Source organism: Cervus elaphus, chromosome 24 (genome assembly GCF_910594005.1).
Source record: "Cervus elaphus chromosome 24, mCerEla1.1, whole genome shotgun sequence".
NCBI classification, from domain to species: domain Eukaryota; kingdom Metazoa; phylum Chordata; class Mammalia; order Artiodactyla; family Cervidae; genus Cervus; species Cervus elaphus.
In genome coordinates this window covers 63,630,201-63,656,759 of record NC_057838.1, presented here as the reverse complement: position 1 = coordinate 63,656,759, position 26,559 = coordinate 63,630,201, and the positions used below count along the sequence as shown (strand labels likewise).

General features: G+C 45.5%; 2 protein-coding genes across 5 annotated transcripts; both read right to left on the bottom strand.

Moving 5' to 3' along the window:
- Window positions 1-3,147: 3,147 nt before the first annotated feature.
- Window positions 3,148-7,549, bottom strand: LOC122682693 (serine protease 44-like). Its single transcript, XM_043885696.1, has 6 exons — window positions 6,883-7,549; window positions 6,418-6,574; window positions 5,480-5,745; window positions 4,555-4,718; window positions 3,868-3,981; window positions 3,148-3,720 (listed from the first exon to the last, which is right to left on the bottom strand). The coding sequence occupies exons 1-6, from the start codon at window positions 7,547-7,549 to the stop codon at window positions 3,619-3,621; spliced, it is 1,470 nt and encodes a 489-aa protein (XP_043741631.1). The 3' UTR covers window positions 3,148-3,618.
- A 12,284-nt stretch (window positions 7,550-19,833) lies between these two features.
- On the bottom strand, window positions 19,834-26,330 carry LOC122683026 (putative serine protease 42). 4 transcript variants are annotated; one of them, XM_043886508.1, is made up of 5 exons: window positions 25,801-26,330; window positions 25,367-25,523; window positions 24,759-25,021; window positions 23,692-23,852; window positions 19,834-20,439 (listed from the first exon to the last, which is right to left on the bottom strand). In XM_043886508.1, the coding sequence occupies exons 1-5, from the start codon at window positions 25,988-25,990 to the stop codon at window positions 20,332-20,334; spliced, it is 879 nt and encodes a 292-aa protein (XP_043742443.1). In that variant the 5' UTR covers window positions 25,991-26,330; the 3' UTR covers window positions 19,834-20,331. The 4 variants fall into 4 exon arrangements, with proteins under 4 accessions (XP_043742443.1, XP_043742445.1, XP_043742442.1 ...); XM_043886510.1 differs by lacking the exon at window positions 19,834-20,439 and adding an exon at window positions 20,792-20,958; XM_043886507.1 differs by lacking the exon at window positions 19,834-20,439 and adding an exon at window positions 20,965-22,161.
- Between the last annotated feature and the right edge of the window lie 229 nt (window positions 26,331-26,559).

Genomic DNA, 26,559 nt, shown 5'->3' with positions numbered 1-26,559 from the left:
ATCAGAGAAACATGAAGACAAGAAGATCAAAGTACAGTATCAGAAAATTTCTCAAAAAAGTAAGAGGAAAAAAATGAAAATGACGGGACATTTTGTAGCAGATACAGTGCAAGTGATGTTCTTAGTTGAAGACACCAAAGATGTTGCTGGGCGTTCTTGTTTCAGCTCTCATATTATAAACAGCTGTCCTACTCCTAGTCTACTCACTGCCATATTTTTGCATTTCTGTGCGATTGTTGGTGATTTCACTGTCTCAAAAGGCTCCACCCATATGGCTGGAGTGCTGTCAGGGCCCCTGAGGGCTCCAGCCTGGGATGGACACTGCAGAGAAAACAGATGGGTCAGGTCACCTCCACACAGGTATGAACGACACTGCTGCTGGCCATGAGTTCAATGACACTGAATCAACGGAGTGTATTAAATAAAGTGCTTTTAAGCAAAAAGAAACATAAAATAAGATTGCCTTTTTATCACTTAGTGAAAATGTTGTGATCAGCGGTTCCCAGGAGTCTAATCCTGCATTTGCCTGAGAAGCAACTCTTCAGAGGTGGCTAATTCAGTGCTCAGAGCTGCTTCATAGAACGTATCACCACAAGACCTGATGATTTTACCACGAGGTCTTAGGGTGGTTTGTCCCCCAGCAATAGGTAACTGAAGAACTTACCGAAAATCAGATTGTCCTACCTTGGCCTGGCCAAGGGTCCTAGATCAGTCCCCTGGAAACACACTTTGAGACAGATCTGTATGCCAGGGTTTGTTGAGGAGTGCTCTGGGGAGGATTCACACCTGGAAGGGAGCAAGTGAGGCAGAACTGGGCAATAGGAGAAGCTTAGCAGTCATGGGGTTGCAACTGAGGTCTCAGCTGATCCTCAAGATACCCTTCCATGTTATCCTAAAAGGAGGCAAGGAGGCTGGGCCTTCACATTCCTGCTTGACACACATTTCACATGAGCTACCTGCTGCGAAAGCGTGTCATCTTGAGTGAAGCTCCCTCACTTGCCAGTGAGGGAGCTAAACCGTATTCACAGATGCTGGAGAACAGGTGTGACTTAGCAGAAATGCCACACTTCACCACTGAGCTCCTGAGTCCTTTGGACATGATCCTAAGATCCTTGTCATTTGGAGACCTTGCTCACCATCTGGTGTGACAGGATATTTCAGGGTGAATACACACACTTCCTGGCCCACTCCTGGACATTACTCAAGCCATTTCTCCAAGAAGCCCTGGTTTCTGTGGGTAGAAAATCATTATTTCAAACCACAATTTGGGCATTAGAAACAAACATCGGTATGCCTCACTACTCCTTATGACTGGAAATTCGCAGCATTTTGTATTGGGTTTTGTGTCCTTGTCCTTTGAAGTCCAATATTTTTACTAGAACTCACTTCCTACCTGTCAAATCTCCTCCTCTCCCTGTTACCTAGCTCTTTCAGAGGGTGGTTCTATCCAGTCCCCAACCCCTGACCTAAGGGTCATCCTAATGACCACCTCTTCTCTCCCACCTGAGCCCCACATCTTATTTCTGCTCAGAGCCTACTCCCTGATTCACAACAGAAGTCCGTGTATGTTTGCCAGAAAGGGTAAAAATGACTCCCATTACACTGGAAGTTGCTGCTCTCATTTCTGAGAGGCCATGCCTGACGTTTCTAGGACCTAGAGGCTGATGCTCAATATCAGAGTTACTTGAAATGAAATCCCTTGCCCACCACAGGAAGAACATTCTACTATCAGCAAACAAAATGCACCCACACTGAGGCTGTAGACTTCCCAGGGCTTGGGACTTCTCCAGCAGGGGCTGTAACAGCTGCTTCCCGTGTGGGATTTTCCCTCTTTGAAAAGACAACCGGGGAAGGAAAAGGGGGGCAGAGGCCCTGAGGGAAAGGAGTAAGGTGACAGAGGAGACGTCAGTATTCACTTTCCATTCAGTCACTCACTCACATTGCTCCATCTGAAACCTGGAGCTGGGAGGGGGAAGACTGAGGAGGAAGACACAGAGTCTCTTAAGCTTGGGCACAAAATGTCACCCAGAGGAAACCAGAGCAGGGAACCTGCCCAGGGCCACCAGAGTCCAGGGGAGCCCAGCAGAAATCACATTTCACAGCCCAGGGTCATCCACAGGAGACACTCTGGGGAGGACTCAGTGCTCATATTGAGTCTCAGCCAATGTGGAGGCAGAGAACGGGAAATGAGGAGCCACACTGACAATCCCAGCAACAGAACATCACTGGAAAGAACAGGGGAGCTTGTTCTGAAAGAAAGCTGCATGTGAGAATGGTATGGAACAGCCAGACTCAGGCCTCCGAGTCCACTCGACTGTCCATTTCTGCAAATAACAGTACTAGAATATAACTGTGTGTACCCGATCACGTCGGACTCTCTGCAACCCAATGGGCTGTAGCTGCCGGGCTCCTCTGTCCATGGGATTTCCCAGGCGAGAATACTGGAGTGGGTTGCCATTTCCTATTCCAGGGGAATCTTCCCAACCCATGATCTAACCTGCATCTCCTGCACTGGCAGGCGGATTCTTTAGCAATGAGACACCTGGGAAGCCCAGGGTTCCTCTGAGGGCCACTTGTATCTGGAAGCTTGAACACAGACCAAGGAAGGATGGGTGGACAGGATGCAGAGCCTGGGGAAAGATCAGCAGCCAGTCCAGGTGACTATGGGCCCCTAGGTCTGCTGATTGAGACGCCGCACACACGCACACAGAGCCAGACCCTCCATCCTAAGCCTGGGAGAACTCAGCTCTTTGCGTTCAGGGTGTCCTGTCACCAGGACCACAGGGTCTTCTCCAGGCATGTCCCTCACGGGCAGCACGAGAGGGATAAGGCTGTGTGAGTGGGCCACGCCCTCATCTCTGCCTTCCTGCCTCCAGGCTTCCATCCAACCTCAGTTCCAACAGCCCCACTTGGAGCGATGCTGACGCCTACAAGAGGAGCACTAATGCCTAACAGAGGCCGCTGGACCCACTGCCTAAGACACCATCAGACTTCCATCCTGGTAGACAGGCTCCTCATCTCCCATTTTCTAGAGAGTAATGGACACCATGAAAGGTCCCTCAGCTAAATGGGAAACTAGTTCTCTATAGCATGTTATATGCAACCCCACAACCTTCAGAAGAGCAGAGCTTCACAACACATAAGAGACTAAGCATTTATTGAGTTGACATCAGAAATCTCCACCCTCCTTAATGTCTCAACACAACTTGGGGTGAGCCTGGATGTGGCCACTGGAGCACTGGGAAGAGGGTTCCAAGACTGAGTTGCCCCAGGAAGGCTTGTGTGGCAGAAGCTGGATGGATCTACATGGGGAAGCAGGGGACCTTTTGCCAACCCAGACTACTGAGTCACATGCAGACGTGGTGAGGCCTCGTTCTCTCCCAACAATCACCATGTTTACTGATATGATAAAGTGTCAGACAATGCTGCTGCTAGGGATGATGTGAAGATGTTCTCCTAGATTCATGATGCATCACCTGGCAGGTCACTGTCCATCCAGCTGGGATTGTTTCAGCCACTCCTCAGCAGGCTAGCACAACCCAGGTGTATTGTGGATGTGGTATTTTCCTGGAGCAGCAGGCTGGGGAACTTTCAAGGTTTCTTGCTTTCGTTTCTCAGTCATGTGGAGCTCCACACGGCCAGTGGATTCCAAATGAAACTGAGGATAGGGATTGAGTAGGAGTCAGAGGTCAGAGGCAGTGCTAGTCCAAGACTCAGAAACTGGAAGAAACATGACCAGGGTGATCATGGGGTCAGCAGGATGCTCCAAGGCAGCACCAGACACAGAGTCAGGCTGCAGTAGCCCGTTGAATATGTATGAGAGGCCTGACTCACTCTAGCAATGAGCCAATCCTTGTAGAAACTCACTTCTGTATAAACTCCTGGATACCCGCTGCGACCACAGCCAATGCCCCAGCTCACGATCCCCACCTGGACCCATGAATTATTAAATTCACAGACCAGGGGACCCCCAGAATCTCCCTAGATAAAGAGAAAGAAACAAACACAGTGATGGAAGAGGGACAACGTCATAACAGCCGAGTTGCACTGCAAGGCACTGGGAGGATGGACGTGCATGGGGCTCCCCAGGCACCACTAGGGCTCCCCCAGCCCCAGGTTTCCATGTGTATGAGATCTGAGAATTGATAACATTTACCAAAGTTGTGTATGTCATCAATAAAGTCTATACCAAAAACTGAATAGTCTCAAAGAAAATGTATGTACTCTGAGATATTAATAATGAATGAAATCCTTACCTGTTTACATTGCCTGTCATTTAGAAGAGGTTATAACACGTGACTTGTATTATTGGTATTTCATGCCTGAATCTCCCCTCCCCCACCCCATCTCCCTCTAGGCATCATCAGGTCCTCTCCACTGAAGCATCAGGTCAGACCAGCCCAGCAGAGCCTTGGTGGCTTGTCCCCTTAAACCCTCAACTTGAAGACAGGCGACAGAGGCACTGCCAGATCATGTAGGTCCTACCGCCTGTGGATCAGGAACATCTGGGGGGACAACCAAAATGCAAAGGCAGAAAAGGGCTCATGAACTCACCTGGCAAGCATCCTTTCCACTGGTGCTGGTGCCACAGACAGTCCCCTCCTTGACCATATTTAAGTGACTTTCCATCTTTTCTTTGAGCTTCTCATTACAAGCCTCATAGCGAAGAATGCTTAGCTCAGCCTCCTGAAGTTGTTCTGGAGAATCTGGTGATGTGTCTGTAGAGAGAATTTAGGAGTAGTTTATATCTGCCTAGTGGGACAAGACAGGTGCCCCCAGTACCCACACTGGGTCTCAATACAGTGTGTTCACATACAGACACCCTCTTAGGGGCAGTGGACATTGTTCCCGTTTGACACTACAGGACGTGAGACCCAGAACTGACATGGTGAGAGGGGTGGTAAGAATCAAAATCAAGACAGGTAGAGAAGAACTGATAGAGGCAACCTGAGAAATCAAAACTAAATATCTGTCACTCTGAGCATCGTTAGTAATAGCAACAGGTGTCCTGTCCATCAGCAAAGTATTTTTAGTTTAGAGCAGGATCAGACTCTCGAGATACATAGTGCCCGGAGAGTACCAAATCCACCCTCTCCCCAGGGATAGAAGTCTCTACAGTTTCTTCCAGAGGCATTCAATGGCCTCTCCTCAGTCACAGGAAGCTCCCTGTCCACCAAGACAAGTACTTCCAGTTGGGACAGTTCAGATTAGCAGACAGATCAACATCCCCTGAGTTTAAAAATCCACCCTGGAGAGAACCCACTTTGCTTGTCGCTCAAGCCCCCAGGTCCTGACATACTAACAAAAATTTGTAATGCCATCAAATCACTCCCACCAGCATCTTCTCCACCCTCCTCCCTTACCTACTTGCTAGAAAACTGCCTCCCTGTCTCTCCCTTTAGCTTGGAGGCCCACACCTGGGCACCAGGCAGCCCCTTCCCTAGCCCAAGTTTGCTGCCATCTTGCTTCACAGTCTCACCTTCTTCCCTTAGTTTTCCCCATCCAGTCACCCAGCACTCTGTACCAGCTTGGACCATGAAAGCCTTTTCAGGGAGGCACACGGGTTGGATGCTCGCGGAGAAATTCACAGGGAAGGCGAGCAGAGCAAGGGCAATGTCATTTTCGATCACTCCAACAGGATTAAAATATCTGTGGATAACGATGTCTTGGACTGGGACCGTGACTGCCATTGGGGAGGTGTGCGGCAAATGTATGTCTCCCATCTTCACTGTGTATTCCACGTGGCTGCAGAGAGATCCAGGAAGCTCTACACTCCCACATCTTCTAGGCTCCCAGCCTGGTCCTATCTCCAAAGCCGCTCATCAGTTACCTCCCTCCCTCCAGACCACATCCCTTCCCAGACCCCTGAACCAGTGGTTCTCAAAGTTTGGTCCCCAGATGAGCAGCACTGACATCACATGGGGGCTTGGTAGAAACACAAATTCTTAGGTCCCACTCCTGACCTACTGAATCAGAAACTCTGGGGTTGGAGACACACAGTTTTTGTTTTAACAAGTTCTGTGGGTGTACCCATGCTCATTAAAGTTTGAAACCACTGAAAGTAAAGCCAAATTGATCAGCTACAGTCCACTCCCCTTAAATATTTCCTCTTGCAAGTCTTTGCACACATACTGTTTCCCAACTGGCATCTCTCCCCACTTCTTGCCACTTGACTTAAAGGCTAATCAGCACAGGCTTTAAAAAAAAAAAGTAGCTTTGAACCTGATTTGGGGTTTTGACTTTCCAGCCTATCCAGGGCCCTAACATTACCTACTTCTGACTATAGCCTGAAGAGCTGTAGTCGGGGACTGTAAACCCTGTTCAGATGAGGAAGAGGAAACTCAGGAAGGGGTTAGGATAGGCTCCAGGCCACAGAGCCTGACCTGAAGCCAAAAGCCCAGAGCCCCCAAAACTCACCCAAATATGCAATGGGCCGCGGTCAACACCCACTGACGGGCAACGAGGGAGCCTCCGCATATGTGTTTTTGATGGATCTGCAGACTGACCTGCCACGGCCACTTCTTCTCTGCGGCTGGCCTTCCACCAGTTACCCTCGAAGTCCGACGGCCACACGCTAGAGCAGGTCAATGAAGAGAGAGGACTGAAAGTAAAGCCATTGATACCACCGCCTGATGAGCCTCCTAAGTCTCAGAACCCTCCAAACAATGCCATGTCCCCTCCGAGCCCCAGGTCAGGTCTGTATTCCCCTAAGACTCCTCAGAGAATGGCCATGCCCTCTCAGATCTCAGGAGCAGAGTTGGGTCCGCTCAAATAGCCCAGGGAAAATCTGTGCCCCCTGAAAGTCTCCTCCCCCAGGGCAGGGGCACCTGCCCCTCACACCGGGCTAGTTCTCTGCCACAGGGCTTGGCTAGGAAACATCACCTGAAGGAAAGACAGGTTTTTTGGTCACTCCTGGGGCCTGTGGGGGTGTCACATCCTTGTATGAATCAGAGTCACTTAAGGTAAACGCCACCAAACTGGGGGCTACCGAAGTCATACGGGACTCAGCGGCCCCGGAAGTTCCCGGGGCTCCTGCAGGAGGCAGCTTCCAACGGCGTGCTCCGGGGTCCTTGCGGCTCCCCCCCGAGTTAGGTGGAGAGAGTGAGGGCAGAGCTGACCTGCCCTGCGCCCCCTCCCCGCCCACCAGGGCCTCACTGAGCCAAGGTTGAAGGGCCAGGAGCCAGACCAGGAGGCCCAGGGAGCCGCTGCCGCTCTGGAGGACACCCGGAGACGCCATGGCACCTCTGGTAGTCGCCTCCAGGCTCTGCGGCGCCCCCTCGCGGCGGCTGCACGCCTGCCCTCCTGATGGTGGGGAAACAGGGCTCCGTGCGGGGAAACCCATCCGGCCCCGCCCCACCTGTGGGGTTACCAGCGGGGCGGGGCCTGGGCCGAGCAGGGCCACGGAGTTGTGACCCAGGCGAGTTCTCTCTCTTCCCCGGCTCTGAGCCGACTCGTTAATGAGTGACTCCCAGATGCCTGACATCCCCGGCCAAGGTCCCTGGCCACAGAGAGTGGCAGCCATGCCACTGCCGCACAGAGATGCACCCATCGCTCCCTGTAGGGCTGGATTAGGCCTTTCCTGGCATCTCCCACCCCTTCTTGTTGGCAGTAAAAAATTTTAATTCCTCGATATAAACGCTGCACTGAACGTTAGCAACACTGAGTTAGGCGTGATACTGATCTCTTTTTAAAAATCGACATCCACATGAAAAGAGCCGTTGTTAAAATGCAAATTAAAATCACAGTGAGATATCACTACATATCTAATAGACTGGCTAAACTTTGAAAATTGTGACAACACCAAATACTGACATGGATGCAGATATGCTGGACCATTCATACACCGTGGTAGGAATGTAAAATATTCCAGCCACTTTAGGAAACAAATTGGCAGTTTCTTATAAAACAGAATGTACCATTACCATATGACTCAGTAATTGCACTCCTGGGCATTTATCCCAGTGAAGTAAAGATTTATGTACACACTCATACAGGCACAAACACACAAATACTTTTACAAATGTTTATAGTGGCTAAATTCATGGTAGCCAACATCTGGAGACAAGCTTGTAGGAGATAGAACAATGGCTTCCCAAAGAAATTCCCATTCTAATCACTGGAACTTGTGACTGTATTACCTTACATGGTAAAAAGAATGTGATGAAATTTAAAACTCTTGAGAAAAGAAGATTAACCTAGACTACATACATGAAAGTGGCCACGATGCTTTGCGGCTTCTCCTGTCAGGAGACAAAATCAGGGGCTTCCTTAGTGACTCAGTGGTTAAGAGTCTGCCTGCCAATGCAGGAGACATGGGATTGATCCCTGATCTGGGAAGATCTCGCATGACGTGAGACACACACAGCTCAACTACTGAGTGTGTGTCTCAGCTACTGAGTCTGTGCTCTGGAGCCTAGAAGCTGCAACTACTGAGCTCACATGCTGCAACTACTAAAGTCTGCGACTCCTAGAGCCCATGCTCTGCGACCAGAGAAGCCACTGCAATGAAAACCCATGCGCTGTGACTAGAGAATAGCTCCTGCTTGCCACAACTAGAGAAGAGCCCACACAGCAACGGAGACTCAACACAGACAGTCAGAAATAAAGAAATAAAATATTTTTTTTTAATGACTAGGAAGAGAACTCAATCTTTTTTTTTTTTTTAAAGAGAGAGGCAAAGTCAGACTGTGATAGAAGCAGCCACGTCACTTGGTCTATGTGCTGTGGTGTGCTCAGTCGCTTCAGGCGTGTCCGACTCTTTGCTATCTGACGGACTGCAGCCTGCCAGGTTCCTCTGTCCATGGGATTCTCCGGGCAAGAATAATGGAGTGGGGAGCCATCTCCTCCTCCAGGGGATCTTCCCAACCCAGGGATCAAACCCACGTCTCTTAAGTCTCCTGCATTGGCAAGAGGGCTCTTTACTACCAGCACCAGCTGGGAAGCCCCACTTGGTCTATCAGTTCAGTCGCCCAGTCATGTCCGACTCTTTGCAACCCCATGGACACAGGGCTTCCCTGTCCATCACTAACTCCTGGAGTTTGCTCAAACTCATGTCCATTGAGTTGGTGATGCCATCCAACCATCTCATCCTCTGTTGTCCCCTTCTCCTCCTGTCTTCAATCTTGCCCAGCTTCAGGATCTTTTCCAGTGAGTCAATTCTTCACATCAAGTGGCCAAACTATTGGTCTATATGACCTGGCAAATCCTATGGTGCTAGAGTTTGCTGTGGTGAATTAAAATGCTTGTAAGAAGTCTTTTCTATGTCCTAATTAGAGAGTCACAGTATAGATCCCTACAGTTCTGAAGCAAGACCACACTCTCTGCTGCAAAGAAACTATAATCTTTGAAAAGCAACTTCTGGCACACTGCTGAGTCCTAAAAAGAAACTAAATGCCAGACCACAGGACGTTATGTGACTAAGAGAGCAGTGCCTCCTACCATAAGGTGAATATTTAGCCAAACTAAGTCATAAACTCAGTTGGAAAAAGCAATTCGTCACTCATTGGAAGCCATATATTTGGGATTAGATCATGGCAGCTCTTGAAGACACAAGTAAGCTGTGCAAAGAAAAGGCATAGACACCACCATCCCCCATCATGGCACTTAGCTGGATTGAACTGAAGCTGCTCTGTCAGTTCACACCCAAAGCCTGATAGGCAGTATCCTATGACCAATTGATGAAAGAAGAAAAAACCTGGGCCTGGTTCACAGATGGCCTCAAAATCTTGGTGCCAGCTGAAAAGAGACCACTGTGGCACTAAACCTCATTGAGTAGTTACATATACACATGTATATTCTTTATATAGCTAGCATTGCCTGCTGATAATGCCTTTGCTGACATCAGTATCAGTGGGCTCATGAAATGTGTAACTTAACCATCATGGAATCCTGAGTAACATCACCTGACATATTGGGGCCTGCTTTTTGATCAGGAAGGTGCCAAGTAGGTACATGATTGATTAAAGGATCACTGGAACAATCATAAACTTCATTATATAGAAGTTAGAGGATTGATCAAATATTGGAATGGCCTCTGTATTCGTTTTCTCTGTTCTGTAACAAATACAGAATGTATTTAAGTCAATGGTTTAAAACACATTTACTACACATTTACTATCTTACAGTTCCTGTGGGCCAGGAGTCCAGGCACAGTTTACCTGGGTCTTCTGTAAGGCTGCAATCAAGGTGTCAGCCAGGGCCAGGTTCTCATCCACCGAGAGACCCGACTGGAGAAGAGTTTCCTTCCAAGTTCAATCAGTTGTTGCCTCAGTTTGTTTTCTGTTGCTGTGGGACTCATGGCAGCTTGCTTTTTCAAAGCTAGCCAGGGGGAGAAAGACACACAGAATGAGTCCTCAGCAAGATAAGAGTTTTACATATTGCAACATAATGTTAAGGGTGACAGCCCACTCCTGAAATCAATCAATCCAGATTTCACTTTTCAAATGTCCTTGATGCGGAAGTAAAAATGATTAATTTTATTAAGTAGTGACCTTTTGCTCCACATTTATTTAAGATTTTGGGTAATGACAATTATGCACAAAGCACTTCTGCTGTATAAAAAAGTAGGATGTTCACTCAAGCAAACTGTACATCTGTTAAGCTGAATTGTCAGCTTTTATCATGGAACATCAGTTTTACTTAAAAGAGTAACTAATAAATTATGGTAATTTAGACTTGCATATTTGACAGACATATGCTTAAGAATAAAGTTTTTTAAATAGTCTGCAACCTTTAAGAAAACAACTGACAGTATTTGTTGCCAATGATAAGATTTGAGCTTAGAGGTGAAAATTTTTGGAAAATTTATATTTGCTGTCATGAGTTCAACAACTTTCCAATAATTAAATACTTTTCTGACAACAGTAGTGGTAACATGAGTGAGTGTGATTTTTGGATATTATGTAATGAAATGTGTCTACATTTGGGAATTCTATATAACAAAGTGAACCAATATTTTTCAATGATTTACAATATTATGCATAGTTTCAAAAGATCCATTAGAAGTGAGAGATAGACTTCTGAAGTTCAGTATATCTTCATATCCTTACTTATCATCTGTGCCTTCTCTCTATAAAATGTTTGCTCATAACATCTACTCAGTTTTACATTTGAGCTGATTTTAAAGTACTTTCTCTTTAGTTTTTTTATATGCATCCTAATCCTTTGTTGGAGTGTTGGTGTTGAAGAAGACTCTTAAGAGTTCCTTGCACTGCAAGGAGATCCAACCAGTTCATCCTAAAGAAAATCAGTCCTGAATATTCATTGGAAGGACTGATGCTGAAGCTGAAGCTCCAATACTTCAGCCACCTGCTGCAAAGAACTGACTCACTGGAAAAGACCTTGATGCTGGTAAAGATTGAAAGCAGAAGGAGAAGAGGACAATAGAGGATGAGATGGTTGGATGGCATCACCAACTCGATGGACATGAGTTTGTGCAAGCTCCAGGAGACAGTGATGGACAGGGAAGTCTGGTGTGCTGCAATCCATGGGGTCTCAAAGAGTCAGACACAACTGAGCGACTGAACTGAATCCTTTGTTAGTAATGTGTATTTCAACTATCATTCATAATCATGATTTGTCTTTTCACTTGATTACATGTTTTGATGAACAAAAGTTATTTAGCTGTAATGCAGTCAGAAGTAACCATCTTTTTCTTTATCATTAATGCTTTTGGGGTCTTATTTTTAAAAGCCTTCCACACCCTGGGGTTTTAAAGGTACTGTCCTATATTTTCTTCTAAAAGTTTTAAACTTTTGTTTCTCATGTTTAATCTTTTATCCATGTAGTTATTAAGAGTAGTATGAGATAGGTATTCAGTTTCATTTTTTTCTATGTCTCCTATGTCTCCTAACACTATGTATTGAATGGCCTACTATGCCCCCATCCATCAACAATGTCACCTCTTTTATATATATACATGTCCATAGATACCGACTCTGTTTCTGGCCTCTCTAGTCTTTCCATTGTTCAATTTACCTATCTCTGTGCCAGTACTATGGCTTCTTGACCACCAGAGCTTTTGCGCATCAACATATGAGAGAATGCATTCTCCTACCTCAACTTCTTCATTAGGGTTTTGGCTACTCTTGGTACTCCATACAAGTTTTAAAATAAGTTTGACAATTATTTAAACTGTAGAACATTCTATTTGAATTGCATTAAATCTAAAGGCCATTTTGGAGAGAACTGCCATATTCATGGTATTACCCTTTCCTATTCATGAACTTGGGGTAGCTCTCCTATTTAGATCTTCCTTCACATCTTTTAATAAAATTTCATAAATGTTCCCATAAAGTCACGGACATCTTTCAGAAATGCAATTTTATGTTATTCTTTTATTTAATAATGCTATCAAATTACTTTACCAGTTTGGGAAGTTTGTAGATTTTGGTGGGTTTCTATATTGACAACCAGGTCATGTACAAATAATTATATTTTTTCTGTAATGAACCTGTTCTCTTTGCTCTTCATGAACATTCTCTCATTCTGTTTTGGTTAGTCCTATCTTGCTTTAAAAAAAAAAAAAACCTAAAAATTATAAATTGTTTACACAGTCATGATTTTAGATATCTGTTATTTCTTCTTTGCTCACTTTATTTGTTAAGGTACACGCTAAAATGTGGTAACAGAGATATCTGAAGATACAGTGGCTTAAAAAACAAAGTTTACTTCTCTCATACCAGTCCAACTATAGGCAACCCAGGTCAGTTTCTGCCACCCTTAAAATGGGCATACACCTCTGCATCCAAGATAGCACCTGCATCTTTCTCATCTTCCAATTTGGGAAGGGGAAAGAGCCAAGAAAGTCTGCCCATGTCCCTTTGAAAGGCACATCCCCCCCAACAGCACTTCTATTTACATCTAATGAAACATAAACTAGATACTTGGTCCCCCTAAGCTTCAAGGGAAGCTGACAAAGGTAATTTTTAAGTGGATGACCACCCAGATCACTCAGGATCCATTTTACCTGTTTGGTGTACCCATCCCCAAACTGCTCTGGTGACAGCTACTAAGAACTCACACCAGCATCATTCTCAGGAGGTTCTCCTTTGGGAACATGGAGTCTCATTACAGGAGGTGACAAGGAGCTGCATTCCTACTTCCGATCCTTCCGGTCATCTTGGCTTCCAGTGTGCCCAATGATTTAGTGGCACGAGGGCACAAAAGCCCAGCTCCTGTGCCTTAACACTGGAAGAATTCTCTAGTATTACACTGGACCCAGAATTATGCTGAGCATAGACTTCACCTATCATCACTTTCTTACTAAACTTCTTCCCCTTTCCTATGCTGCTTCCTTCACACTCATACAGGTTTCCCCTGAAAATAACCCTCTTAAGTGTTTGAACATGAATCCCTGTCTCAGAATTTGCTTCTAGAGAAATGATCCAGTGGGTGCTGGAGCTGGCGTGTACCAGTTCACGAGAGCCACTTGTTAATCTGCAACAATTTTGTGAGCTAGTTGTTTAAAATTACTATTATTATTAAAAATTAAAGTATAAAACCTACAGTTAAAGAAATTACATTAAAAACAAAGGTAATAACTAATCAAAATCCATCACTTTTTCATTATTTTACTGTATTTACCTGTGCTCTTGAGGTTATGTCTACTGTAGCTATATGGTAGAAATTCTGTATAATGGTGCACATCTCTTCCCAACTCCAGACTCAATAATGTCATGTTAATAGCTTGAAATCAGCCTGGATGGAAGTATTTCTATCACAGAAATGTGCAAATGTTACAGATCAGGACTTTTTGTCCCTACAGAGCAACTTGTTAAAAAATTTTCAGGCACCTTATGAGAATTACCTAAGGCATCAGGTCATTGCATAAGACTTCTACTGTTATGAAAGGGGAAGAGAATGGACATTGGGGCTAATTAGAATGCCACATTAGCCTATTTTTGTTAAAAGCTGAGGCAAAAGTTTCATACAGAGAAATACACAGATCTTAAATGCATGATTTAATGCTTTAATGAATATATGGGACCCTGTAACCACCATCTCAATCAAGATATAGAAAATTCTGGAGTTCCCTGATGGTCCAGTGGTTAAGAATCTGCCTGCCAATGGGGACACGGGTTTGATCCCTGGTCTGGGAAGATTCCACATACCACAGGGCAACTAAGCCCATGCACCACAACTACTAAACCTGTGATCTAGAGCCCTCGAGCTGCAACTAATGAAGCCAGCATGCCTAGAGCCCAAGCTCTGCAACGAGAGAAGCCACCACAAATAAGAAGCCCGTACACCACAGCTAGAGAGTACCCCCCAACACACATACTCACCACAACTAAAGAAAGCCTGCTTGCAGCAATGAAGACCCAGTGCAGCCAAAAAAATATTAAGTAAATAAATAATCTTAAAAAGAGATATAGAACATGTCAAAACCCCAGAGAGTGTCTCTGTGCCCTCTTTAAATCCATCACAGGCAACTGCTGGTCACCTGTTCTGCTTGTTTGGTCTTCACATAAGTGGAATCAGAATACTGCACTCTTTCAGGTCTGACTTCTTTCACTCAACACAATGTTTTTGAATTTCATTCATGTTCCTGTAGATAGCGGTCCTTTATTCTCTTTTATTGCCAAGTAGTATTTCAGTGACTATCATTTATCTGTTGACAGACATTTGAGTTGTTTCCGGATTTGAGCTATTATGAATAAAGATGCTATGAAGATTCGCAAGTCTTTGACTACACATTGTTGCTTCTTTCTTCTAGTCTGTGGCTTTTATTTTCATTTTCTTAACAGTGTCTTTGAAAGAACAGATTTTCATTTTGATGAAATCCAATTTCTTTTTTTCCTAAATGGTTCATGCTTTTCCTGTCCTATATAAAGAATCTTTGCCTACTCAAGGGTCACAAAGATTCTTCTTCCAAGTTTCTTACATTTAGTTCTATAATCCATTTTGAGTTAATTTTTCTATATAATGCAAGGTAAGGATTGAGGTGCTTTATTTTTTATTTATTTTGTATAGGAATGTCCCATTGTTCCAGCACCATTTGTAAAAATAAAACTATCCTATCTCCAGGTGAGTTATCTTCGCATCTTTTTAAAAATCAACTGGCCATATAAATGTGGATCTATTTCTTAACTCTCTATTATGTTCCCTTGATCTATATATCTGCCCTTATGCCAATTACCACATTGTCTTAATTACTATCCCTATATATTAAGTCTTGACATCCTGTAGTTCTTTATTTTGGTTATTCTAGGCCCTTTACTTTTCCACATCTATTTTAGAATCAACTTCTCAATTGCTACAACAAAAGCTCAGGCTTGAAAAACATGAAATTTTTTCAAATTTGGAAGTATCACACTACCAAATTTCAAGACTAACTACAAAGCTATAGTAACTAGGACACTGTGAAGTTAGCATAAGAATATACAAATAGATAAGGAATTGAACAGAGTCCAAAAATAGATGCACATATATACTGTCAATTAATTTTTCATAAAGCACCAATGCAAATCAATGTGAAAATAAATGTATTTTCAACAAATGGTACTGGTATTGGATAAACATTAGAGAAAATAAAACCTTGTTCCCTATCTCACACTGCATCCCAATATCTAATAAACCTCAGACTTAACTGTAAAAGCTAAAATTATAAAGCTTAGGGAGAAAAAAATAGAAGAAAAATCTTTGCAACTTCTAGTTAAAAAGTGAAAAAAGGCAAGCCACAGACTTAGGAACCAACAATAAAAAGATAAGCATCTTGATTTAAAATGAGCAAAAGAATTAGAAAGATGATTCACAAAAGAAGATATACATACAAGCAACAGTACAGGAAAATGCACTCAATATCATTAGTTACAGGGAAATGCAAATTAAAACCTCAGTGAGAGACCACTTCATACCTGTTAGAACTGGCAATCTTCACCAAGTACTGATGAGGGAGGATATGGACCAAGCGGAACCACCATTTATTGCTAGCAGGAGTATCAGTTCAGTTCAGTCGCTCAATCATGTCCGACTCTTTGTGACCCCATGGACTGCAGCACGCCAGGCTTCCCTGTCCATCACCAACTCCCGGAGCTTGCTCAAACTCATGTCCATTGAGTCAGTGATGCCATCCAACCATCTCATCCTCTGTCGTCCCCTTCTCCTCCCACCTTCAATCTTGCCCAGCATCAGGCTCTTTTCCAATGAGTTAGTTCTTTGCATCAGTTCAGTTCAGTCACTCAGTCATGTCCAAGTCTTTGCGGCCCCATGGACTGTAGGACACCAGGCCTCCCTGTCCATCACCAACTTCCGGAGTTTACTCAAATTCATGTCCATTGAGTCGGTAATGCCATCCAACAATCTCATCCTCTGTTGTCCCTTTCTTCTCCTGCCTCAAGAGTCTTCTCCAACACCATAGTTCAAAAACATCAATTTCAAAAAAAAAAAAGCATCAATTTCTTGGTGCTCAGCTTTCTTCATGAGCCAACTCTCACATCCATACATGACTACTAGAAAAACCATAGCTTTAACTAGACAGATCTTTGTCAGCAAAGAAATGTCTCTGCTTTTTAATATGCTGTCTAGGTTGGTTATAGCTTTTCTTCCAAGGAGCAAGTGTCTTTTAATTTCATGGCCACAGTCACCATCTGCAGTGATTTTGGAGCCCAAGAAAATAAAATCTATCACTGTTTCCACTGTTTTCCCATCTATTTGCCATGATGTGATGGGACTGAATTCCATAATCTTGGTTTTTTGAATGTTGAGTTTTAAGCCAACTTTTTCGCTCTCCTCTTTCACTTTCATCAAGAGGCTCTTTAGTTCTTCTTCACTTTCTGCCATAAGGGTGGTATCATCTGCATATCTGAGGTTATTGATGTTTCTCCTGGCAATCTTGATTCCAGCTTGTGCTTCATCCAACCTGGCATTTTGCATGATGTACTCTGCATATAAGTTAAATAAGCAGAGTGATAGTATATAGCCTTGACATACTCTTTTCCCAATCTGAAACCAGTCCATTGTTCCATGTTCAGTTCTAACTGTTACTTCTTGACCTGCATATAGATTTCTCAGGAGACAGGTAAGGTGGTCTGATATTCCCATCTTTTTAAGAATTTTCCACAGTTTGTTGTGATCCACACAGTCAAAGGCTTTGGTATAGTCAATGAAGCAGAAGTAGATGTTTTTCTGGAATTCTCTTGCTTTTTCTATGTTCCAATGGATGTTGGCAATTTGATCTCTGGTCCCTCTGCCTTTTCTAAATCCAGCTGGAACATCTGGAAGTTTTCAGTTCACGTACTATTGAAGCCTAGCTTGGAGAATTTTCAGCATTACTTTGCTAATGTGTGAAATGAATACAGTTGTGTGGTAGTTTGAACATTCTTTGGCATTTCCTTTCTTTGGGATTGGAATGAACTGATCTTTTCCAGTCCTGTGGCCACTGCTCAGTTTTCCAAATTTGCTGGCATATTGAGTGCAGCACTTTTACAGCATCGTCTTTTAGTATTTGAAATAGCTCAACCGGAATTCCATCACCTCCACTAGCTTTGTTTGTAGTGATGCTTCCTAAGGCCCACTTGACTTCACACTCCAGGATATCCTGCTCTAGGTGAGTGATCACACCATCATGGTTATCTGGGTCATGAAGACCTTTTTTGTATAGTTCTTCTGTGTATTCTTGCCACCTCTTCTTAATATCTTCTGCTTCTGTTAGGTTCATACCATTTTAGTCCTTTATTGTGCCCATCTTTGCATGAAATGTTCCCTTGGTATCTCTAATTTTCCTGAAGAGATCTCTAGTCTTTCCCATTCTATTTTTCCTCTATTTCTTTGCACTGATCACTGAGGAAGGCTTTCTTATCTCTCCTTGCTGTTCTTTGGAACTCTGCATTTAAATGGGTATATCTTTCCTTTTCTCCTTTACCTTTTGTTACTCTTCCTTTCTCAGCTATTTGTAAGCCTCAGACAACCATTTTGCCTTTTTGCATTTCTTTTTCTTGCTGATGGTCTTGATCACGACCTCCTGTAGGTTATGAACCTCTATCCATAGGTCTTCAGGCACTCTGTCTATCAGATCTAATCCCTTGAATCTATTTGTCACTTTCACTGTACAATCATAAAGGATTTGATTTAGGCCATACCTGAATGGTCTAGTGGTTTTCCCTATTTTCTTCAATTTGAATCTGAACTTGGCAATAAGGAGCTCATGATCTGAGCCACAGTCAGCTTCCAGTCTTGTTTTTGCTGATTGTGGAGAGCTTCCCCATCTTCGGCTACAAAGAATATAATCAATCTAATTTCGCTATTGACCATCTGATGATGTCCATGTGTAGAGTCATCCCTTGTGTTGTTGGAAGGGAGTGTTTGCTATGACCAGTGTGTTCTCTTCGCAAAACTCTGTTAGCCTTTTCCCTGCTTCATTTTGTACTCCAAAGCCAAAGTTGCCTATTACTCCAGGTATCTCTTAACTTCCTACTTTGGTATTCCAGTCCCCTATGATGAAAAGGACATCTTTTTTTTTGGTGTTATTTCTAGGTCTTGTAGGTCTTCACAGACCTATTTAACTTCAGCCTCTTTACAAATAATTTGGAAAATTCTGGAATTTTCTAATAAAGTTAACCATACATCCATTCTATGAATGAGCAATTCCACTCCTATGTTTATTCCCAAAAGAAGCAAAAGCTTATAGGCACAAAAACACTTGTAGCTGAGTGTTTATCAGCACCTTTATTCATAATAGCCTCTAACTAGAAACATCCCAAATGTCCAGCAACAAGAGAATTAATGAACTGTGAAGACTCATGTACTGGATAACTATTTAGCAATAAAAAGGAACCAACTGAAGATACACGTGACAACATGGATTAATCTCAAAAACAGTATGTGGCATTCAATGAAGGCAGTCAAAAGGTACAAACTTCCAGTTATAAGATAAATGAATTCTAGGGATGTAATGTACAACATGATTAGTATAATTAACAATATTGTATGTTACATATGAAAGATGCAAAGAGAACAAATCATAAGAGTTCTCACAAGGAAAACTCTATTTCTTTAATTTTGTGTTTATGAGATGATGGCTGCTCCCCAAACTTAATATGGTAATCATTTCATGATATATGTAAGTCAAATCATTATGCTATATGCCTCAAACTTATACCGTACTATATGTCAATTATATCTCAATAAAACTGGAAGAAAAAAAGACAAAAGCAGTATGTGGAAGGCAGACCCAAAAGAACACTGACTATATGATTCCATTAATGTGAGATACAATAACCTGCAAATCTAATGTGACAATAAACAGAACAAAGGTTATCTCTGGGAAGGGATGATAGAAAGGAATATAAAGCAACATCCTGGATTGATGGAAATGTTCTCCATCATGATTTTGGTGATGTTAACATGGGTATGTTTGTTAAAACTCATAAAAGAGTACACTGCAATGTGTGCATTTTATTATATATAAATTATACCTCAATAAAGAAAATAATAATAGAGAAATGCATTGAGATAATAGTCATTCATCAACATAAACTTCTAAACTTATCAATTTTTAACTATGACCAGAGAAGGAGTGCAAAAGAATTGATTTTGCTTTTGAACTGTGGTGTTGGAGAAGACTCTTGAGAGTTCCTTGGACTGCAAGGAGATCCAACCAGTCCATCCTAGAGGAGATCAGTCCTGGGTGTTCATTGGAAGGACTGATGCTGAAGCTGAAACTCCAATACTTTGGCCACCTCATGCGAAGAGTTGACTCACTGGAAAAGACCCATATGGTGGGAGGGATTGGGGGCAGGAGGAGAAGGGGATGACAGAGGATGAGATGGCTGGATGGCATCACCGACTCGATGGACATGGGTTTGGGTGGACTCCAGGAGTTGGTGATGGACAGGGAGGCCTGGTGTGCTGCGGTTCATGGGGTCGCAAAGAGTCGGACACGACTGAGTGACTGAACTGAACTGAACTGAGAGAAGGAAGCAACGGCACATAACAAAGTAGGATTAAAAATAATTTAGTCTAAATAAGAAATGATTTTAAAAGCTTATATCCATAACAATCCAGAAATAAAGCTATAATACCAACCGCATTATTTAAAGTGAGATTTTTCTATGAGTAACTGAAACTGAAGATGATGGGGGCTCAATTAAAAGAGAAGTTTATTTCTGTCTTGCATAAAGAGATGTGATGGCAGCTCTATAAATTCCAGAGACTCAAGTTCCTTCTGAATTTCTGTTCTATACCCTTAACATGTTCCTCATGTTCCAAGATTGCTACTCAAGCTCTAGTCACCATGAATATACTCTAGCCAGCAAAGAAGAAAGTAACAAAGGGCTTGTTCTCCTTTCTTTAAAAGGTATCTTTAATACCTTCCAAAATTCATACTCAACATCAATACTTACATTTTATTAACCAGAATGCACTGCCAAACTTAAGATAGGTGGGAAGGTTGGAAGTGTATTCTTTATCCTGATACCCTATATGCCCAGAAGGAAGGGTCTGAAAGAAGCCATAAGAGAAGACCATCATTAGGTGACTTTTTTATTCACCTAACTATTCACATGCACCTTCTCCCCATATGCAAAATGCACAATCCCCTCCTAAAAGAAGGCAACCTCAAACTTCATGGAAGAAATCAAGAAACAGCGAAGTGCTCTGCACAACGACAGAGAGGTAATCTGGGACCATCTGGTAGTGAGGAAAATGAGCCAGCACAGACACAGGGCGTGTGTGTGTGTGAGTCACTTAGTCATGTCCAACTCTTTGCAACCCATGGACTGTAGCCCACCAGGCTCCACTGCCCAAGGAATTCCCCAGGCAAGAATATTGGAGTGGGCAGCCATTTCCTCCTCCAGGGTATCTTCCCAAACCAGGGATCAAACCCAGGTCTCCTGCATTGTGGCCAGATTCTTTACCATCTGAATCACCAGTAAGCACCCCAAACTGCCCCCTCCCTGAGCCTCAGTGCTGTTCTCCATAGCCTGGCCAAGGCAGTCTGGTGCTTCAGGCTCCATATACCTAGAAGGGGAGCAACAGAAACACACAGAAAAGTGGGGTGACGTTTGGGCACAATGCCCTGACCCCTCTCCAGCTTCCAGTCTTCTCATTTCCTCCTTCCCAGATGCAGTGGCTAGCAAACTCACCTGCAAAGGTCCCTGCAGAGATGCTAATGGCCATGAGGAACACAGCAGCAGGACCCAACTGCTAAAGCCATCTGTCCACTCACATCACATCACATCACTCCAGGGTTTTAAAAGACCATGAACACTTTCCTAAGCTAAATGTGAGATAAGTTCTTTTCAATGACCCCAGACCAGTAGAGATGCAGAACACACACAGGACTCTCTAAACATTTATTGGGTTGACATCAGAAATCTCCATTCTCCGTAATGCTTCAACACAACTTGGGGTGAGCCTGGATGTGGCCACTGGAGCGCTGGGAAGAGGGTTTCAAGACTGAGTTGCCCCCGGAGGGCTTGTGTGGCAGAGGCAGATACTCACAGGTGGATCTACACTGGGAAGCAGGGGACCTTTTCTGAACCCAGATAACTGAGTCAGATGTGGACATGGCAAGGCCTCCTTGCTCTCTCCCAACAATCACCACACAGGCTGGTTTGATAAAAGTGTCATATCTAACACTGCTTCACTGGTGATGACGTCTCTTCTTTGCCAGATGTTCCCCATGATGTGGATGAAGCATCGTGTCCACCCAGCAGGTCGCTATCCATCCAGCTGGGATGCTTTCACCCACTCCTTCCGGCCAAGCAGAGCACGGCCAAGCTGTAGACATGGATGAGGCATGCTCCTGAAGCACCAGGCAGGAAACTTCCAGGGCTTCATGCTCCAGCTCTCTGTCATGTGGATCTCCACAAGATCACTGGATACCAAGTGGAATTCAGGAATTGGCACTAAAGTAGGAGTGGGAGGTCAGAGGCAGGGCTAGGTGTGAGACTCAGAAACAGTGGGGAGTGTGAACCAGGGTGATCACAGGGTCACCAGGAGGTCCAGGGACAACACCACACACAGCAATAGGAAGAGGAGCACCACTGGATACAAAGAGGCAGCCTTGTTCACCACTGCAACTAACCAATTAGAGTAGAGGGCAGTCTCCGTATAAACTCCAGGCGTATTGTTACGACCACAGCCAACGCCCCAGCTCACAATCCCTACCTGGACCCATGTGGTATTGAATTGACAGACCAGAGGGCCCCCAGAATCTCCCTGAAAAAGAGAAAGATATCAAACTTCAGGAATGGAAGAGCACCCACATCAGGGCAAGCTGACTGCACAGCAAGACACTGAGAGACGGGCATCTGTGAGCCTTCCCCAGACATCTGCCAGGCCCAGATTTCTGTGATTATAAGAACTGAGAACTGAAGAGTCAATTGGAAAATTTTAGTATCCTCTGAAGATATTATGACTGGTCATTTCCTATACTACGTGCATGTGTGCTAAGTTGCTTCAGTCATGTCCGACTCTTTGAGCCCGCCAGGCTCCTCTGTCCATGAGACTCTCCAGGCAAGAATACTGGAGTGGGTTGCCATGCTCTCCTCCAAGGGATCTTCCCAACCCAGGGATCGAACCTAGGTCTCCTGCAGCTGCTGCGCTGCACACAGATTCTCTACCACTGAGCCACCAGGGAAGCCCTCCTATACTACAGTGGTTGTTAAACACTTCAAATACCACCTCTGCACTGAGCCCCTTAATGCGTACACCTAGCCTAAGTTTCTCGAGAGCTCCTGAACATATAGCCAGCTGCCTCCATATATTAAGCTACACTCTCAAGACATCCCACATACTCATCCCAGCTCATGCCAACACTGCACATCCTTTTCCAAAACTGCTCTGGTGCCCCCCACCAACCAGCTCAGTCAGAAACCCAGAGTCCTCTTCAAGCTCTCCCTCGCTGCCATCCTCACGTGCAAGCAGTTACCAAGAACTGGTGACGGTGTGGTTGAGACCCCCTCCACCCCTCTATGAGCCCAGGTCCCGCCTGGGGCTCAGCACCATTGCCCACACGATGAAAACCAAACTCCTGGCCCACGGGCCTGCCTGGACAAGACCCAGAAACGCAGCTCAGCGCCCCAGCCACACATTCTGACTCCAGCCCCTACTCTGGCCACACCGGCCTCCTCATTGCTCCAGGCCTGAAACCCATTCCCGAAACATGCCCAGTGCTTCAGACCTGGAGCCTCGGACTCACTGCTCCCTCTCCCGCCAGTGATGTTCTCCTCTTGCCAGAATCCAGACCCTCATCCTCTGAGACCTGTCCCCTGTCCCCTGCTCAGGAAGGCTGCTCGGGGCAGACGGGAGGCTGTGGGCCCAGGGCTCCTACAGGCACTCCCAGGGGGACCTGGAACTTGTGTCTCTGGAGGGCCCACATCTGTATAATAAGATGTAAAATGTCTAGGTGGCAGGGTTGTGAGCTGGGAAACTGAGCTAACGTGGGTGAATGTTCACACTGGCACAGGAAGTGACTACAGAAAGAAATCAATTATAGGAACTACATGGATATCATCATCACCCTCAACTTCACTGCATCCTGGCAGCACCCCCAGGATGTGGGGCTCCTCCCTATTGCAGAAACAGGCCAGGACAGCTCACAGGTATCTTGAGGGGTTCTCCCCCGAATTTCCTTAAGTAAAGGCTGAAAGATAAGGTGGGAAATAACCCAGGCCCTGTCACTGGGGAACAAGGATACTTTGAGGGGACAACCTCAATACAGAGGTGGCAAGGGACCCGTGAACTTACCTGACAAGAATCCATTCCTATACTATTATAGCCACAGATCACTCCTTCTTGTGCTACATCCTTGTTTGTTTGTAGGGCCTTCTGTAGCAGCCCATTACATTCTTCATAGTACATGATATATTGGTCGACCTCCTGGAGAACTTCTGACACAAGTGGGCCTCCTACAAACAAAGAAGAAACTCGGCAGTGGGTAGATCTGCACAGGCGAATGATAAGGCCCAAAACACCTTGAATCCCCTTTGAAGAAGGCATTATAGAGGTTACTTTCTCCATCTGACAATGGAAGAAACCGAAGCCCCAAGCTGACAAGGGGAGAAGAGAAGTTAGGAACCAAACCCATGACAAAATAAAGAAGAACAGATCAGGACAGGAAGAGGCAAGCCTGACCATTGTGAGAAATGATAACCAAGCGTCTGTCACTCTGCGTATCAATAGTAATCATGAAAGGCATCCTGTACATCAGCAAAGGGTCTTTACTTTAAAGCAGAATCACAGATGCTCAGACAAGGAGCACCCGAAAGCAACAATCCAGGCTCTTTCCAGAGATAAGAGGCCCTACAGCCTCACCAACAGGGGTTTTCTGGCTTTGCCAAGACCTCCAAGGATAGGAAGTTCCCTACGCAACAAGGCAAGTACTTCCAGCAACAGACAGCTCTGACTGGCAGACAACTCATCACGCCCTGAGTAGAAGTTAACCCTGGAGAGAACTTCAGAGCAACCGGTTCTGTCCCCAAGGAACCTAAAAATACCCCCAAACCAGTCAGGTACACTTCTCCACAAATCTGTAGAAGGAGACTTCGCCCATGTATTTCTTCTTCAGAGAACAGCTCTGGTTCCCAGGACTGGTGCCTTTCATAAATGGCTGGCATCAAATATTTGTGTTGCAACAAAAGATTTCAATCAATTTCTGGGCTCCAGCCATTTGGGAACCATTAACCTGGCTGCGCCCTTACCCACCTGCCAGGCGGTCAGCCTCCTCCCACCCCACCACTTTAGTGTTGTTGCTTACTCCAGGGATACGGCTGCCCCCCCTCTACCCAAGGTTACTACCTTCCTCACAGTCTCACCAAATTCTTGCTTCCTTCCCCATCCGGTCACCCAGCACCTGGTCCCAGCTTGCACACGGAAAGTCTTCTCAGGGATGCATATAGGCTGGATAAGGCCAGTGAAATTTACAGGGTAGAGGAGCCGGAGAAGAGCAATGTCATTTTTAATGGTTCCACTTGTTGAGAACTGAGGGTGAATGACGAAGCGGCTGACAGGGACCACCAACCCTGAAACTACACCCTGGAGATCCCGATCTCCCATCATGACACTGTACCGGCGACGGCTGTGGAAGAGAACATGTCCCTCATAGAGACCCCGGGAAGCAGCCTTCGGGCCTTTCCACACACATCAGCGGTTTCCCAAACGGGCCCCAACCTCCCTCACCACTCTCTCCATGCCCCTTTCCCCCAAAACCCCTCCTAACGCCTCTCAAAATTGATTTGCTACAACTGGTTTTGATCATCAAATTAGCATTCCTGGTAACAAGACTACCAAAATGCAGAATCTGTCCCATTTTGCTTGTGTGGGCTTTGGTTTGGTTTGGGTTTTCTATCAACTTGCAGGGCAATAGAAACTAAAGGGTGTCTGAGGAGGGCAGGACTCTCGCATCTCCGCTGTTACTACTCACCTTAGCATGCAGTGGGCCGCAGTCAGCACCCACTTTTCTGTGACGAGGGACGCTCCGCACACATGTCTGTCACGGACCCTCAGGCTCACTTGCCAGGGCCATTTCCCTTCCTCGCTGTCCTGTCCTCCCAAGATTTTCAGGAACACTCGACCGCACGCTGGGGTGAGGACAGGGTGGCAAGGAGAACCTCTGAGAAACAGGCCCTGACTCCCGGGAGCCTCCGAGACAGCCAAGAAGGCCACGTCCTCCTAGGCTCCAGGGTAGCGCTTCCAAATCCGCAGGCCTTGGATCCGCACACGAGGCGCACCCCGCCCTCGGGTTCCACAGCAGGGCTGCGCTCATTCAGACCCCAATCCTCCCAAGCTCCTGGGGAGCAGCAGCTCCCACCCTGGCGCCTCAGCCCGCCCCTCCGGACGCCCAACGCAGAGAGTCACCTAAGCTAAACTCCGCCAACTTGGGGACTTCTGAAGCGCCTCCGGGGGGTGGCTGGTTCTTCATGCCGCCTCCTGAGGGAGCTGGAGGGGGCAAGGGCGTCGCCGACCAGTGCTCCGAGGCCTCCGTGAGCCAGGGTTGAAGGAGCAGAAGCCAGACTAGGAGGCTGTGGAGGCCGCCCGGGGACGCCATGGGCTCCGTGACAGCCTCAGCGCTCTGCGGCGCCCCCTCGCGGCCGGCAGCTGAGTAGCGGCATGGGGACCACGGCGCATCACTGCGCTTCAAGCCGGCCTGAGAGCGCACAGTCACGCTCTCGCTCTCAGATCCTCAGGCTAGACTGTCTCCACCCAGAAATCAGCCCAAGACCGAAGGGTTAGAGTCCATCTGAGGAGACTGTCCTTGCTAGGGGCCTGCCAATTTAATGTTTTTGAATTGTGGTGCTGGAGAAGACTCTTGAGAGTCCCCTGGACAACAAGGAGATCAAACCAGTCAATTCTAAGGGAAATCAACACTGAACACTCATTGAAAGGGCTGCTGCTGAAGCTGAAGGTCCAATACTTCGGCCACCTGATGTAAACAACTGACTCGCTGGAAAAGACCCTGATGCTGGGAAAGATTGATGACAAAAGGAGAGGAGGGCAACAGAGGATGGATGCTTGGATGGCATCACCGATTCAAGGGACATGAACTTGGGCGAACTCTGGGAGATAGTGAGGAAGGGAGGCCTGTCATGCTGTAGTCCATGGGGTCACAAGGAGTTG